Below are 18,670 nucleotides of genomic sequence, written 5' to 3'. Positions count from 1 at the left end.
GAAAGGGCATGGCTGATTTAAGTTGCACTTTCTGAAGAGGAAATCCAGAGGGCTGCATATCAGTGTTTCAAAAGAAACTTAAGAATTCTAATGTTAACAGGAGGGAGATCCAACTGATTTCTAATTAGCAGGACATCAAGTGCTTAACTTTTATTTGCACCTTCTAAAAATAGTTAAGAATTGACCATCCTCTGAGGAAGGAATTCTTAATTGATTAAATTTATAAGAAAAAAAAATTAAGCTAAAAGACATGTCTTTTCTAAGACATAGAAAATTAGTGGTAGAAGCAGTATTTACATCTAGTAGAACCCTCAGATTCACATTCACAGCTCACTACACTTTTCTAATGATTTCATTGTCCTTTATGAAATATGAGGCCATATCATACCACCTTTTTATTGCTGCAGTTCTAGTCAGGACATGGAGGGCCATGATGGCTCTCTTCCAGTGTGCTGCCCTCCTTGTCCTGGAGGCCAAGGGTAATTGGAACATACCTTGGAGGTAATCTAATCCATTTTTTCTCAGCTGGGGGTACACAAAGCAGTCTATGTGAGAAATAGGCTGCCTGTTCACTACAGGAGAATAAAGAATTGAGCTGGTATAAAAGAACTGCATTATTTCATTCTGTGGAGGAGAAAGGAGGTTCTTAAAATGTTTCTCTTTTAAGGTAAAAGTAAATGCACCTGTACGTAGTAGAACAGAAAAGTAGTTAAGCATGAACTGCATGAGACATACATGTAAATTGGAATGCAGCCAGTTGCATGTATACTGCTCACTCTGCAATATAGACAGACTCTCCTTTGCAAGAAAGAGGCAAGAAGTCCCTATGGGAGTTCAGATGCTAAAGAAATGCTCTCCCATGCTCCCACACTGATTATTTTGAACAGCCTGTCATCTATTGTATTGGCCCTGGACAACATGATGTGTCCCTTTTGCTGTTTTCCATAGTATTTTTTATCATAATATTTTTGATAATTCTGGGCACCAGATTCTTTTTCTTTTTTAGCTCTGAGTTCAGTAGCATCAAGTACTGCTTCACATCTCTCAGTGGCCTGGCCAAGAGCAAGCAGTCCAGATGCACTTCCCATTTAACAATGCCAAATGCTTCTTTACCCAGAGGCTGAGCACTGAGTATGTCTTGGTCTCCTTAATAGCGATAGCTGCCAAAGAGGGCAGCTTGTTTATCCCAAAGCAGTGTGCTGGGCCACAACTACCAATGTGTTCTTTGATGGCCTTTGAACTTGCAGCCACAGTTTCTGTTGGGAATGCCAACCCACTTCTCTGCACCCATTGAAAATGACCCAGGGAGGTTCAAGGCATTGTAGACTAAGCTCATCTTCCATGTTTTTGAAATACAGCTTTTCTTGGGCTTCAGATTTGTCCAGCCCTCTAAAAAAAGAAGGTTAGGGAGCAAATTAGAATGGGCAGTGGTGAATAAGAGTGTTTTGCTTGCTGCAATTTGCTGTGAAATTTTCTAATGTTACGTTAATTGGTTGATACCTTTATTTGATGAGATGAAATATTTGGTGTTTTGATTTTTATATCTTTCAGTTTGGACTCAGGCTGTGTGTGTGTGTGTGTATTTTTTTTTAAGAGTTCTAATATTAGTCATTAATAACAAGCAAAATCAGTCATGTTGATAATAGGGTAGCAGGACAAAAATACCTATTGGGACATTATTTTTCAAGATTCAAAAAATAATTTATCATCAAAACAAAGGAGGAAAACTATAACGGGTGTTCAAATATGCCTGCATAAAATTACAGGCTTAAGTGAAATATAAAAGGAGCTGTAGGTATGTAGCTTGTTGGATCTACCATTTGGGATCTGAGAGAATGCTGAAAAATGGAGAAGATGTATAAATAAACAATATTTTGTGCCATGCATGGTACATTATATAATCATGTCACTATTTACATTTGTTGACATGTGGCAGGTACCTACAGAATTTTCATAGAATATCCCATTAATGATAAATAATAACAGATTCCTGTAAACATAATGACTGTTTTTCTAAGAACAAGTGGACTTTTGGTTCCTATTATGATGGGAACCTGATTTTTTTTTGAAAGAGTGGTGGGATAAAAAGTAAGATATGAAAGATTGACAACCACTGATCAAATCCCATTTCCAGCACTGTGCAGGATCTGCAATATAGAATTCAATTACATCATCTGACCAGAGATGGTCAGCCAGCCCTTCTTAAAGACTTGTGAAAGAGCAGAGAATGTCATATACTTGAGAATCACCCATATTAAATTCAGTGTGACCTGTTTCTGAGTAAACCTGCATTGTCCTTTATTACAGGTAGTCCTTGTTTAGCGACTGCCTTGTGTAGTGACCATTCACAGTTACAACAGTGATGAAAAAATAATTTTATGATCCGTCCTCATGTTTACAACCTTTGCAGGTCTGTAAAGCAAAGGAAAGCTGAAGTAAGATCATGAGCACAGTCACAGTTTCACTTAGCGACTGCTTCGCTTAATGACCAAGTTGCCAGTCCCAGTTGTGGTTGCTAAATGAGGACTACCTGTATAACTACAAAATTATCAATCTAAAAGATCAATCTAATCCAACTAAAAACCAGCAATAATAACTAATAATAGGTATTATTAAAATAACAGTAAAGTAAGGCCAGAGGCTTCAAAAACCTGAGATTTTTCTAACATTAGATTCCACATTAAAACATTTCATTGAGGTTTTAACTTTATTTTTGATATTTTTAATCTTCTGTACTGCATTCAGTGGGTTTTTCTGTGGATTGAAGTCTATCTGAAGTCTGTTTGATAACTACTTCATTCAGTAAAAGGATTGATTTTTGCCAGTTTTCTCTTTTTTGTACCTTCTCCCCACAGCTGAAGTTTCCTCCAAGCATCGTGGGCTATTTGGAGGCATAGGGGTTGTAGGGAGAAAGGAAGATAAGCAAAGTATCATCTTTGTTTCCTTTCCATTGATGGAAGCCTCCTGTGTAAGAAAAAGCCTGTTGTCAGTAGAGTAACGCAATGCCTACAATTCAGTGTTATTCTCCCATCACCCCAAACCTGGTAATACTGACTATATAGTGTTTGAGGTTTTGAGTTTTTCTTCAAAATTAATTGTACTTTGCAGTCTATTTTTGCAGTCTGTTTTGAAGATAAATGTATCTTCAAAAAGATAGATGACTGAGAAGGCTTTTGAAGACTTTTATTTACATAAACTAGGGTAATAGTAGACACTGAAAAAGGAAAGGGAAATGCAAAGTTTGTTTTCCTTTCATTTGCTACAGCAAATTAGATGCTTTTATGCTCTTTATTTGGAAATTCCATGTTAACGACTACAGATTAGCAAGGATGTCAATTTTTTTTTCTTATCTGTGCTCCTGAGTAAACTTAACATTGCCAGCGGCTCATGTCCAAGGTATGGTCTAAATTTACATGAAATATCACATTACAAACGTCTGAAGGTACATGTCATGGATAATTCAGTTCATATGGACAGGTTTTTAGACTCTGAAGGATATGCAATCAAGTCTGTTCCCCAGAGGAATTCCGTCTTTGTGAAAAATTTGCTTTAAGCTTTATAGGAACTCCTATAGGGATACTGCATTATTTGACACTGAGAAACCACTTTTTTTCTTTTTGTATTTTGGTTACTATTGTCCTTTTACAATAGCTTTCTTTCATGTGTGCCAACACTCTGCATTTCCTAAATATGAACCTGAGGTCATACTTAGATTGATTTTGTTCTTAGAAAATTTATAATAAATAACAACATATTCAGTGTACTTGAATTGGGTTAATTTTCAGGGGTGGGTGAGATTAAGATGGTGATTTTGACAAGATCTGTCCTTTATTAGCTAGTCTTTGTTCACTGATTTCTAGTTTTATATGTCACAGCTGTGATAGTGTTTTGTAGTAGGTTTTTCAAATAAACCATGACATTTTCCCTAAAGTTTGGTTTTCCTTTTTAAAAGCATGTTTGATGTTCATTCATATTTCCTTTCTTTTTTTGCTTCAAGAACTACAATAGATTCTAAGTATTTCCAGATTGTTATAAAATTTCCCTGTTCAGAGCAGTAATATATTCAAACATAATTATGCTATTTCAAGTGGGTTTTCACCTTTGTATTGTAAATAGAACTTTAAAAATAACACTTTCGTTCCTCTGTTAGATCCAATCGTGACAGAAAGAAAGGAGATATCAGTGTTAAATATAAATCATTACTTAATATAGCAGATATTAAAGCATAGAGTGAAACAACTCCTTGTTTCTGTTCTGAGGTTCTAAAATACATTTACAAAATTTCATACCTGTTCTTCTGATTAACCAAAAGGGATTTTCTTGCTGTGGTGGTGTGACTTTAGTGATACCCATAACCTTTTATCTGGCGTGAAGCTTTTAAATAAAGAGACAGCACTAAAGGGAGAAAAAGGTTGTTCTAATTTTAGTATAAGTTTACTTTCATATATACTTTGAATGTAAGATCACCCTTGAGATGCTTCTTGGGGATTTATGAAGAAGTATTTGATTTCTAACAAGCAAAATGTTTTAATAGATAAGAATCACCATGAGATTCACAAGGAGGAGAGAATGTAAAAGAGTTCTACTATACTATATTTTGGAACTCTTCTCTTAAAGTAGAGGATAATACTTGAGAGAAATACACATGTAAAAAAATCTGTTTTGATAGTAACTTTAATATATTGATAGCTAATTTGAGACAGGTGCTGGTTCGATATAAATCATTTTTAAAAGTTATTCAAGGTTATCTTAATCTTGAAAATTAAAAATAGATTATAGGTCTCCTGTTAGAAATACTAAATAATCCTTCTCCCCAAAACTAATACATAAAGTCCTTCCGTGCAGTTATAAAGCTATATGTATAACCACAGAAGTAGTTTTCACATGGCATCTATGTTCAAGAGAGTTTCAGAGTTGAAGCTTAAGTGTGTTCTTGTTTCTGGTGTTGCTCCTTAATACCCCAGTATGATGATGGTGATGGAAGAAGATGAGAATGCTTTACGCTGTCTTAAATCGTTATGCCTGCTGCAGTCTTTCCCTGATAAAGGATGACCTAGCCATTATGCTTCATGCATCCATATTAGATTACTACAAGGCATGGTATATATGACAGTCTTTGAAAGGTTTTTAGAAATATCAGTTTATTCCGAAATTGGCAGGAGGCTATTGAGTGGTCCAACCTTCAGGTGACATATGTACTATTTGAAGCAATGCAACTATTAGTTGACATCTGAACCAAATACAGAGTTTACCCTTAATGATTTGGGTGCTGAATAGTTCAATTGCCCCCTTTTCTCTCACGATATCTCAAGGATTCTCCTGAGATGGAAACAGTGACCAGGGTAGGCATCCCATGAGTCATATGCAATACTTACAGATCCCAGCAACTATACTGAGCCTGCAACAAACTCCACCATCCCTGTCCAGACAAAACGTCTACTGTATCCAGACCTCAAGAATACCATCAAATGAAGGTAAAGCAGAGACAGAGAGGTGTAGGAGTGCTTGGCTACGCTGAAAGACAGCTGAAGCAAGAAGGGTACTCTGGCGTGAGGGAGATCAGGGCCAGCTGTGCTGAGGCTGAACTGGTCAGGGGCTACTAATGTTTAGGGAAAAGCCTCAGTAACACAAAGCTGTCAAGGTCTGTCTTGTTCTGTTGCCAGCAACTGAAGAACTTGCCTAGCTCATTTTTTAATCTTCTTCTATAACTCCACAACCACGTGTCCCAAACCTTTGGATCATCTAAGACTGCTTCTGCTCAGCTGACCCTTGTACTTGACTGCTCTCTGAAGAACCTTAACACAGTCTGGCTATAGAAAACTAAGTATGAACTGCAGAGGATATATCTTGTAAGCTTCTTTTCTATTCCAGACTTCCAGTATATTGTTTTCTTGCTCCTCTCAAGTCCTGACTAGCTGCTTCCCTGTCAGAGGAACTTGTAACTATTGTGGCTGAAAACAAGACAATGTGAAATAAAGAAGTCTCTGGCATTTGACTGTGCCTTGTCTTTGGACTTCCCTATTCACTTGCTCTTTGGACACTGTTTGTCAGTGAACTTGCTTTTGATTCTAACCTTGGACTATATTTATGACTATGAAATTAGCTTGACATATTTAGTGTGCTAATAACCCAGATAACGAGCTGCTGTTCATAAGGCCAGGACACACATAAACCTATCTGTCAGGAGAAATAGCAGTGCTGGAGCTGGCTCCTGATCTATTAGTATCTTGTTCCTTACTCTGTTTTAAGTGATGTTGTGGGAAAAAGAAAACAGTTGGAGGTGACATATTTGAAATGCTCTTAGGAATGCCATTGGGGGTTAGCAGGTCAGTTACAAATATGGAATCAGACAATTACTACCTCTTCCTGAATCAAATGGTATATTCTATGGGTAAAGGTGGGTGAAGTTGGGTGAAGAGCAATTATTCTCATATCCTTACTAGAAATCTAGCAATTTAGGATGATTCCTGTAATATGTATTAGGTATTTGTCTTAGTATTGTAGATATTGACGTGGCACTGAACATTATGAGCTTGTTTACACATAACATTAAACTGTAAGAGGCACTGGAAATATCTGGCTTCTATTTTCCACTCTCGCTTGTTTCTCTCAGGGGTTACAATGAGAAAAACAGAACACACCAGTTCCATTTTAGATTAACCACAATTTAGGTGTTACCTGAATCCTAAAATGTAGTTAAATTTAAGTATGATTAGTTGGTTGGTTTGTAATAACCAAATAGCAACACTTTGTTGGGATCAAATGACATGACTAGCTGGCAAACTTCTAATGACTGCACTAGAGGATGATTTATAGCACTAAACTATAATTCAAATAATCTTATATGTTATAGTTCTCTTGTCCAAGTGTTGTAAGAGGGGAAGGCAGTTGAAGAGAAGGGTGTGGTTCCAAAGCCAAAGAGAACAGATATGCAGACATTTTCCCCCTGCTTTCCAAGGCCAGCAAGAAGCCAGCAAAATATCCATTGAATCAAGACAACAGGAGGACAAAGCCTAGAGTTTAAATATTGGAGCATAGTTATACATATAAGCCCTGACTTTGTCAGCGTTCTGTATGCTAGATGAGTCATATTTGACAGTCTTCTGCCAAGTCTAATTAAGTTCTGAGGAAAAGATTAAATTTTTGGAGAACCATCATTTACTGCCAAGCCTGATATAGAAACTGACAAGAGTGTAACTTTATCATTTTTAGAATTTCATCCAAAATTCAAGTATTAAAAAACTAATAAAATGTATTTATTTTCTAAAATATGTATAGACTGTATGGTTTAGAAATTTATTATTATTTGCAAATTCACTGGCAAAGTTTTTAATGATAATCGGAGGAAAACTTCACAAGTGGGTCTGTTATTCTGGACTTAGATATCTGGTGCCCTTGAACAATGCACTGTACTACATTACTGTTCAGGAAACTATGATGGCCAGAAAAAATCATGTAAATAAAAGTTCAGAGTATTTTTAATTAATAAAAAATAATTATATTTTCAGAAGTAATTGACAGTTTCTAAAAAATGTGGTTTTTTCCCCCCTTCTCCTTTAGGAATGGCAAAATTCTATTCAGAAAAATGCTGGACTTGCTTTTATTGAGCTCATCAATGAAGGAAGGTAATTAATTTTAAAGCTTTGGACCAGTAGTAATTTTGTATTTAATTCCATTAGACAATAATACTTTCACCATCTGCTATAGGAATACCAGAGAATGAAATATTTTAATTAAACAGTTTTACAGTAGAGATGTTTTGCATAGAAATACTCAGTGTGTTTATACATAAAATGCTGAAATGTTTATTTTCTGAGAATACCTATGCAATAGTGTTAAGATTTATCTGAGAACTGAACATCATTTTGCAAGGGCCGCACAGCTTTTTTTTCCAGACAGAATCTAAGAAACCCAATCTATAATCCATCTGTCACTCCATCTGCTTTGGAGCATCCTGTTCATAGTAGAATAAAGTGTTTTTATGCAGTAAAGAGGAAGTGCTATTTTTGTCATAATTCCCAACGCTATTTTGAGGTACTTTAACAAAAAATAAAAATGTAATGTGTGCTAGGTATTATGTAAAGAGTTAAGATACTGGATGCAATCTAGTTCTGTTTTTATTTGGAATACTGTGGCATTATGCTCTCAACTAATAGTAATTTTAATGCTGATGCTTTTATTAAGGAAAATAATAGGATTGGCTTTTTTTAAGCTTAGGGAGAACTCTTTAAATATTAGTAATTATCTACAGCATTTTTCATGTTTATTTGTTGCGCTAATATATTATTTGGATCATTAAGGCTATACGTAGAAGTGAAAAAAATGGTAGTAGCTTTTTTGAGAGTTTTTAAAAATCTCTGCTTTCAAGTCTGTTCTGTTACTGTTAAAACGCTATTTGCAATTATAAAAGTATAAGTTTCAAATTTATGTAACAAATATTCTGTTCAAGAAATACTGTAAGTTAATGACAGTAGTCTTTTTGACTACTTGCAGAAGTCACTCAGAAAGAAATATGCATTTATTTTATTTCAGTTTTGAGGAAATACGAATAACCTTTTTGAGCAAATGTTTTTAATGTGATTTTTGTATGAAGATGTAGTACAGCTTTCCTGTGCTAATATCTGTATGAATTAAATAGTAATATTTGTGGTAGACGTCAACAGCCACAGCTGAGGGTAACATGATTAAGAATATTTGGCTGTAAGAGCAGAACGTACATTAACTCAACAAAGAAATCTGTTTTTCTTGTTCCTAAAATGTAACGGCTTCTTACATTTGTTAGACATCATTCTTCTCTGACCGTCATTTAAGTTGGTAGACTTGGTTACAATTTTATATGCCCTGAACAAATCATTGTTTTGTGTTCGTTCTTTAAAATGCTAATAGTGCTCTTCCTCTGATCAGTAAGTTTCCAGCAATAAAGTTCCTTCTTTTGCTGATTTTTCTGAGGTGAATAAAAATGAACATGCTGCCTGTATAATCAAGTTGTCCCCATATACATTTTAAAACACACACATCTATATCAATATCAAGATAGCAATATAGATATAGATATATATCTCCCATGCTTATGTTCCTTGTTAAAACATGTTTTTTTCTGTCCTAAGGTTTCATTTTACTCAGCTAATAGCAAAAAGTGAATTATTATAAATATTTATTCTTCTTAATATGTAGAGTTTGAATGCAGTTCATCAATCATAGCTAGAGAATGCAATTGTGCTGTTGTCAACAATTAACAGGACATAAACAGTTGATGAATGTGTACTTGAATTAAAGTGCTCCCTTGAACAGCCTGAAATTATAAAGCAGATCATTTATAGGAATCTAACAAAGGAGCTTTATAATTAAAACAAAACAAGCTTAATGGATTGTAAAATTGCTTATAATTACTATACCATTATGATTGAATTTTAAATTGTGAATTGAAGAACAGTGCAAAAGAATTTGAGAATTAGATTTAGACTACATTTTTCTTTAAAAAAAACTGAAAGAAGTTTCCATAATTCATGACAATTCTTGAAAAAAACATTTAGTAAACACAATGCCCAGAGTTGCATTTTAAGATGGGCAGCAATACAAATCTGTTACCAAAATAAATAAGTAAATTTCAACTTAATTAAAAGTCATTATAAAGAATGCCAGTAATAAATAAATAGGGGTTTTAAACATGTAATTAAATATGAAATCACTTTCATGGATAGCATTAAAAAAAACTTTTAACTGTCCCCAAAGTGTTCAGCATGCATTTGCTCTCCATCTTCAGTTTCAAAACAGGTTATGCTTATGTATCATGAGGGCCAATTTGGTGTACTGGTGAAGGCTCCAGGCTAGAAACTGGGAGATTGTGAGTTCTGGTCCCACCTTAGGCACAAAGCCAGCTGGGTGACCTTGGGCCAGTCACTCTCAGCCCTAGGAAGGAGGCAAGGGCAAACCACTTCTGAAAATGTTGCCAAGAAAACTGCAGAGACTTGTCTAGGCAGTCTCCAGGAGTCAACATCGACTCGAAGGCACACATGTATCATGGGACACTGCAGTTTGACCAAAACACATATCCAAATCTTCCTTTGTGAGTGTGTCAGCAAGGTGTATAGTTTCATAGCTTAAGTCTTGTTCAAGCAGTCCGGATGTATAGAATCTAAATAACTATTTACAGTGCAGTCCTACACAAATGGAAGTCTCTCAACATTCACTGATTCTTACTGCCAGCTCTGAGATGTTGCCAGGTTTGGGGATGGTGGGGAGCCTAGATGAGAGCCAGGGCTAGACTTCAGGTTTTGTGAGGTTATCTCTGTTCATGGTGAGAGCAGGGGAAGCAGCTGGGGATTGAGAGGCCAACTAAGTAGTGTGTGTTGTCTGGGTGGTAATTTGTTGAATAGGATGCCTGAGGGACTGTTTAAGCCTAATAGCTCAGGAAGGAGACCCTGGCTGGGAGGGCAAGGGGCATATGGAGGAACAGGATATCAGCTGTGAAGACCAAAGGGAGGTATGGCAGGAATTAATAGCAGGCCGCACTTAGAGAATGCAGGATTCAACAACTTCATGTGATCCCGTCTTACGGTTTTTAGTTCTCTTACCATGAGGCAGGATTTCAGAACCTTGAAAACCAATGGCTTCAACTAAGGCTATTTAATGCAGTAATAAGATTTTTTTCTTCCATAAGTTAATAATGGATGGGACAGTAGACCTAGCCTGTATGCGTTCATGGCTGCCATGATAAGTATGAGCCTGGCCCAACTTATTGAGAACCTGACAAACATGAGAGGTAACATGTTAGATCTGTTTTTTGACTCAAGACAGATGCAGTGTGATTTGTAAGTAGGGGCATCAGACTTTACCCTTTGTCATGGGTGGATCAATTTCTGATTGCCATGAAGCTCTGTGGTACAATCCTCTTCTGCATTGGTGAAAGACATTAGATTGGTTTGATCTAGGTGCATGATGGATCCTGTTGGTTTTTAGAGAGCACTTGACAAGTTTCCTGAGGATCTGATAGGCAGTGCAGCTGAGACTCTGGTTACCTAGTCATTTAAGGGGGTGCCTGTGGCACTGGACCTGTTTGCTTCAAAGCTTCCTGTCACTGTTCTTAGATCCACTGCACCCCATTGATTTATTGAGGAGCACAGGAAGATGAAGTGACAGAGGAAATGCCTAAAGCATTCCTGGAAGAATACAGGAATCTGTCTGGACATGGGTCCAAGTTCAAGCTTGAGTCTACACAATGGTAATTCAAGTGACAAAAAAAAATATTTTGCCAACCTTATTATGTCTGCCAAGTGTTGCCAAGTGTTGACTGTACAAGGTTGGAATTGCTTTCTATTTTCTCATTGGAAGAAACTTGTACTTTCTCTAAGATTTAGCTCTGAGTTCAAGCAAAGCATTTCCTTTTGAGACTGTAGCTAAAAAAAGAAGCAGAATCAGCAGCCACCTGGCACCTGTGCAAGAAAAAAAAGAAAATAGAAAATATTCCTGTCAATTTCATCCCTACTTGCTTTGTCTGAACTATAATATGCATGGGAAGAATCTTAAGTATGTATAGTCAAAATTGTTTCTACATTTTAAAGTGGAATTCCTGGAATCTGTCAGCATTATTTGGGACTTACTTCCCCTGTTCTGGTTACCAGAAAAGGTTAGGAGCTTGGTTCAGTTTTTAAACAAAATCCTAATTCATAGAAGGATCTTTAAATGCTGCCAAAGATATGTTTGGGTGAATTGAATCCATACATACAACGGTATTTTCCAAATAAATGCCAGTTAACACAGGTAAAGTACACAAAGGATTCAGATAATTTCTTTGCAGAATAAATACAACAAATATAATTATTTTAGCTGGGAAAACTAGTAATTCAATTCAAAATACAAAATAAAGAATAAAATGCAAAGTTAAAAGGAGACAGTCACATTCACCTCAAGATTTAAGAATGGTGAAGCTACAATTTCATGACAGAAATCCTCCCTGGAGACAGAAAAGAGGGATCAAAAGATTGCCTTTTCTAAATACCCAGTTGGGCTAATCTAGAAAGCAGTTGGAGAGCAGAGGTAAATTGGATTTAAGTTACAATATAATAAAAAAAGCTCAAATGGATGACTGTAGCACCACAAGATACACAGAAGCTTAGCATTTTGAAAGTATCTGAGAAGCTTAGCATTTTGGCTCTGTCTGGGAAAATCAAGAAAAAAAAATTCTGTCTACAGGAATCTTATCTTTATGGAACTACCAACTACCAGTACAGTGGTTTGGGACTTCTCTCTCCAAGTGTATAATACCTCCAGGTTTCTTTGCAAAGTTTGATAGGAAGGACAGCAGTTTCGTTCTACACTTCATTCTGCTTGGCTAAGTTTATAGGATTACCCAAATAGAATAGGTAGGTAAATGTGCATTTGCTGGCCTTGGGCAATTGCAGTTACAAAATTGTAAAACTCACAAAAAGGAAAGAAAGACTGAATCATAACTTGATTGGCTTTAGCCCACTAGAATAAAAATACATAATGGAAGGATGATGATATTGTGGGGAAAATCAAAAAAGAAATATCATTCAAATATAGCTTAGCTTGATTAACCTAACTGACTCAGAAATTCACTATTGACTAAAGTAGCACATGACTAGGAATAAAGTCCTTCTTCTTGGAGACATGCTTATCATACCTAGGTATTCAGCAAACTTCACAAATTTAATTAAGATTTAAAAGCATTCATTCTTTCCTTTTCCAGAAAGAACATTCATTCATATGTTTATGTTTAGTGAAATTACTTTTTAAATTCCAAGCCTCACACTTAGAATCAGTTCTTTGATTTTGTTTTTCACCTGAAGATCACCTTAAACAGCTTGGTCAGGAGACAAAGACTGTGTTGCTGGTACTAAATGTCTTTGTGGGGTTGGGTTTGAAACTCACAGTGATTCTGCAGAGGTCTGTAGAGGTCTTTTCCACATTTGATCATTTTAGCTGTCTAGAATCATTGGGAGTTAAACATTTGAAAGAGAGAGAGAGAGAGAGAGAGAAGATAGATGGAGTATATGGACTGTATTACATACAGATGACTATCTAGTATGCTTTGCATGACTTGTATAGAACTTATCTTCAGAATTAATTGTACCCTGTTTATTAACTTCATTTTGCCACTCAGGTTGAAATGACATGTTCTAAAGCAGTGATGGGAAATCTGTCCCCATGATCGCATGCAGTATTTGAAGCTCTTTTTGTGGTCTTTGAATCCCTCTCCAGCTAAAATTATAGAAAATCAAGGATCCTGTTTTTGTTTTTGTTTTTAGGTGGGAATACATGAAATGAAAACTTTTGCTAAACCATAATGTAGGATTTCCATGTTAAGAAAAACAAAGTGAATCTTATCGTAACCCAACTGAAAGAAACAGAAAACCCTTGTTGGTCACATATATGACATTTCATATAATCAGTACACCTACTTTACCTCTCCATCTCCTAAACATTCAATGTGGTTTCAGCCACCCTGTCTTTAAAGAAAATAAATAACAATAAATCTTGGGTTCAGTCTGTCTGCAAAGCTGTGTCAAATGATTGGGATATAAATATTCTTCTACATCATCAGATACAATAAAAACTAGGTATTTTATTTTAAAGAATTCTGGAAGACACCTTGCAGTTCATGTGTCATAACTAATTTGATGGTAAAATATCTGAGACCCTCTCTTGATGAAAAAGCACACACTTGAGTGATTTGCCTTTCTCTCTTTGTGGAGGGAAACAGCCCATTAGGAGCTGGTATGATTCATTATGATAGTCAGTACACATTATAAAGAAAAAAACTTCAAGTAGCAAACATTATTTTATCCACAACTAAGAAGAATTTTGAAAACTATTTGCCTTTGAAGAAGAAATATAAAAATAAGACTTCTAAAACAGTTATTATTTAAAATCAGCTGATGTCTGTGATGACAAGTTTAATTCAGTTAGATCAGACTTACCATAATATTAACTCCTTACATTTCATCCAAGTAATAGTGTTTTTTTAAAAAAACATGAAGAATAATTATTTGTTGATTAGATTATGCTTTTTATGCATGTGGACTTTTCACAAAGTTTTTACAGTTCTATTTGTTGCTAATAACTCTGAATATAAGTTAGAAAACTTATAAAAGTGCATAGCAGTGGTCCTAAACTTTTTGGGTTAGTGGGAACATTTAGAAGTCTTTTTGGCACTCTCACAAAATGGATACCATGTTGGATGTGGCCACTCAGAAAACATCCATGTACAAAGCAATGGATTTCAAACATCCACCATTTTATTTTCTAAAAATGGTTCTTGGGTCTCAGTGGAACCCAAGTGTATTGTTGGAAATGCAGTTTATTTTCAGGAAGAAGCTTTGCTCTGTGGAATGCTACCTTCCCATATATTTTTTAAAGAATCGATATTATCCTAAAAAATAAAATTTGGGGGGGAGATTGATGAGGGCCAAGTAATACACTGGTGGGCCATTTTCACTACTGCATGCTATTTTAGAAGCCCAGGGTAGTATGGTAGCTTTCTTGGGATTTAGTTTGGTTGATTTCTTGGGATAAAAAGATGCAAAGGAAAGTTTATAAATTTCTTAATTAGGCTAGTAGGACGAATATGGATGAAAAATTGCTGATTTTATGAAGGTATTTAGTCTGTCAATAAATTATTTTTCTGTTAATGTAAACAAAGTTTAAAATGGTGATGAATACAATATATAACATTCTTTAATGAAATTATACACAACTGAGATCAATTCACTTTTTCCTCTAGATTATTGTGTCATGCAATGAAGGATCACATTGTACGTGTTGCAAATGAGGCAGAGTTTATTTTGAACAGACAAAGAGCTGAAGACGTACACAAGCATGCAGAATTTGAGGTAAGCGTAGCAGTTGTTGAAACCCTGGATTCTGTTTTCACCTATCTTGTCATCACCCTGAGAAATAGATTTTGAAATGAAAACTTAGGTTATTGGCATTCAAAATCAATGTGTAAAGTTTTTATCAGAAATCACAGGTAAGCCTTGCTTAACAACCACAATTGAGACTGGCATTTCAGTTGCTAAGCAAAGGGGTCATTAAGTGAATCCGACCCAATTTTATGAACTTTTGTGGTGGTCACTAAGCAAATCGCCATGGTTGTTAAGCGAACCATGTGGTCAGTAAGCAAATTATGCAGTTCTCTATTGATTTTGCTTGCTAGAAGCTGGCTGGGAAGGCTGAAAATAGTGATCACGTGACCACAGAATGCTGCAACGGTCATAAATGCAAACTGGTTGCCAAGCACCCAAATCATGATCACATGACCCCAGGGACGCTGCTACAGTCATAAATGTGAGCACCAGTTGTAAGTTGGTTTTTTCAGCACTGTCATAAGTCTGAACCATCACTAAATGAATGATCATTAAGTGAGGACTACCTGTATATTATTATTTTCTTCCTTCATTAAAACCCTATAGAAATAAATAGAATTATATTTAGAATCCCGTTTATTCACATTTTTAAAAGTCGCAATATTGTTCTGGTATTGCTGAAGTAAGTTACCAATTCAATTACATTTTTATACGTATAATATGCTAGCTGTATTGTCTGAAATTTTAGAGCAAGCTGATAGGTCATATAATTTTTTTTCCAGTTTAGTTAAGTTAGAAATAGTGTTTTAGATGGCAGATCACACTTTTGGAATAATTCCATTTTACTTCTATCTATGGGAGAATTTCAATTTTTAAAAAGAATTGCATACCATGCCTTTAATATTTGATTACCACCACCAGTCCTGCGGTGCTGCCTTAACATGGCGGGGCGGGGGGAGATGTTACTGGAGGGATGACCAGAGAATTCCAGGAGTGTGTGCTGAGAGTATATACTCCCAGCAGAGTCATCCAAGGTGTGAAGGTCATTCAGACAAGCGGGCATCTATATTGGGCAGCAGTCATATAGGAGGATACTCGAGGTGGAAGGTATGGTAAAGGTATCATTTTATGCTATGTGGGAAAAGGCAGTGGTAAACCGCTCCTGTATTTTACCAAGAAAACCACATGAATAGAAAATATAACAAGACTGGCATGGTACTGAGGAAAAGCTGAGGATCTTTCAGAGTATAATGGTGTTTATGATGTGGCTAGCTTAAAGCCTTCCAGATGTCTAGTTGCTGATGTTGCCATGCAGGAAAAGAAAATGCAAAGCTGCAAAGATAGAATTACAGTAGGAACACAAAACATAAGAAGCATAAGTTTGAGAAAGCTCAACACAGTGAAAGGTGAAATGAATTGAATACACATTGACATCTTAGGCATTAGCAAATCAAAATGACCATCAAACACTTTCAGTATCACACTGTTTACTAGTCAGGACATGAAAAACAAGGAACGGTGTTGCTTTTGTAGTTAGGAAGGGTATAGCAAGAACAGTACTTGGCTACAATGCAGTTAATAACTGAACAATAACAGTTAGACTTCATGGACAATCCTTTAATATGTTAGTTATCCAAATTTATGCTTCAACCAATGATACAAAGAACAGGAAGTTTTATGAACAAGTTCAAGTTGAAATTGGCAGCACATGCAAACAAGAATGGCAACGTTGGAAATATTAAGGAGGAAAATGTAGCTGGACTGTATAGCCTAGACACTGAAATGAAGCAAGAGAATGGCTTATCAGTTTCTGCCAGTCCAATTCATTCATTGCTAACACAACCTTCAAACAACCAAAATGATGCCTATAGACATGGACATCACCAGATGGAGAACACAAAAATCCAGCTAAAGTGGAAGAAGAAAGCCAACCAGTTCTATGGTATATACAGTACGATCTTGAGCATATACCCACCATTTTAAAGCAGAACCTCAGACATCACTTTGAAGTCCTGAACCTTATTGATCGAGTACTGTGGAATTAACTTAAAGAAATTGTTAAGAATGAATTGTGAACCGACACTTCTGAAAACCAAGAAACAGAAGAAAGCAAACTGGATGTTAGAAGAAACAGTGGAAATTGCCAAGAAGAAAAGAGACACCAAAGCCAAGAAAGACAAAGCTTTCAGGAAAGAACAAATAATTTCAGAGAGCTGTTAGAAGATACAAGAAGCAATATTATAACAACATCTGTAATGACATGAAGATGGAAACAGAGACAGAAAAACAAGGCAAGTCTCTCAAAAGATCTCTGAACTCAGAAGGAGATTCCAACCTCAAATTGGTATGCTAAAAGATGCCAATAGACAGGCAGTAACTGATTCAAAGGAGATCAAAGAAAGATGGAAGGAGTATACTGAAATAGTGTATAGTAGAGATTTCAACATCCAAGATACCTCAGAAGATATTCCCTACTTACAAGAACTTCTAGCACTAGAAGATGAAGTTAGATCAGCACTCCAGTCATTACTGAGTAGGAAGACTGCAGAAACTGATGGAATAGCCACAGAAATATGGCAATCAACAGCAGAAGAACAATAAAGGCCCTAATCAAGCTATGCCAGCAGATAGATGTAGGATGACACCATGGCCAACAGATTGGAAGTGGTAAATCTGCATACCAGTACCAAAGAAGGATACTTAACAGAGAGCACTAACTATTATACAATATCCTTAATTTTACATACTGACAAAATAATGTTTAATGCTTATCTCCAAAACTGCTTAGACCCTACATGGAAGGGAGATGCCAGATGTTCAAGCTGGCTTTAGAAAAGACTGAGGAACACATTATTGCTGATGCTCACTGAATAATTGAGAAAGCCACAGAATACAATATATGTGTGTGTGTGTGTGTGTGTGTGTGCTTCTTTAATTACAGGAAGCCTTTGATTGTGTTGATCATGTCATGCTGTATAATGTGCTTACTGCTCACCATTTATATGATATGTGAAGATCGTGAAGGCAAAGAAGTTGCTTTTCGGTCATAGTGGTTCCTGAGATGCTATGCAACAGTCTTGATAAACTCAAAAGGATATGTGGGAACCACACGCAGGGCTATGTGCTCTGGGACAACGTACAAGTTTCCTACATGGCTTTACATAGGAACACATCGCCCACACTCTGACTGGACAAGTCCAAGTGAGATGCCTGGGATTGTGACGTTATCTGGACTGAATTTGATTCTGTGATTCCTGATTCTGTGACTCCTAATCATCCAGCCCTTTTGGTAAAGCTGTTGCCCTGTATAACTGCCCTGGATGATAGTTTCCCCAATTATAAAATGTACTACCAATCAAATGTTTTGTAATACAGGTTTTTAATATGCAAATAGGGCAGAAATCTCTCTTTTCCACAGCAGACAATGTCAACTTTTGATCAAGTGCTCAATATTTGGGAAAACCAGGAGTTGAATCCAAGCTATTCAAAGCTGTGTCTGACTGAAATCCACTGGATGTGATTTCAGTGAAAACTGTATATTTCTATGAATGTGTATATTTCTGTATTTTTTTATTTGAAAGTATTTCCTAAGGATTTGCATATACACCGCTCTGGGTAACATAGCCTGGGGCCAGGGGCTTAGAATGGAATGGTCAGCAACATTCCAATATACTGCCTCTCCTGTAGAATTGTATTGGGGGATTTTTTTTTTCTCGTTTGTTTTTCCCCACAGCCCCTGGATTAATCTGTGTTTCAAATTGCTTTCCCAGCTTCTCCCTACCACATCAATTTTGGTCCCATTCCATTGGACTGGAAAGAAAAAAAATATTTTATATAATTTATAT

General features: G+C 36.1%; 1 protein-coding gene across 3 annotated transcripts in view; it reads left to right on the top strand.

Moving 5' to 3' along the window:
• NBEA (neurobeachin) overlaps positions 1-18,670 on the top strand; it is a 454,810-nt gene that overhangs the window by 197,351 nt on the left and 238,789 nt on the right. For all 3 annotated transcript variants that reach the window (XM_063305700.1, XM_063305699.1, XM_063305698.1), the window contains 2 exons: positions 7,561-7,625; positions 14,744-14,852. In XM_063305700.1, coding sequence (XP_063161770.1) covers positions 7,561-7,625; positions 14,744-14,852 — 174 coding nt within the window. The remainder of the gene's footprint in view (positions 1-7,560; positions 7,626-14,743; positions 14,853-18,670) is intronic.

Source organism: Candoia aspera, chromosome 5 (genome assembly GCF_035149785.1).
Source record: "Candoia aspera isolate rCanAsp1 chromosome 5, rCanAsp1.hap2, whole genome shotgun sequence".
Taxonomy (NCBI): domain Eukaryota; kingdom Metazoa; phylum Chordata; class Lepidosauria; order Squamata; family Boidae; genus Candoia; species Candoia aspera.
The sequence above is the reverse complement of the archived record's forward strand: the minus strand, read 5'-3'. Positions and strand labels throughout refer to the sequence as shown.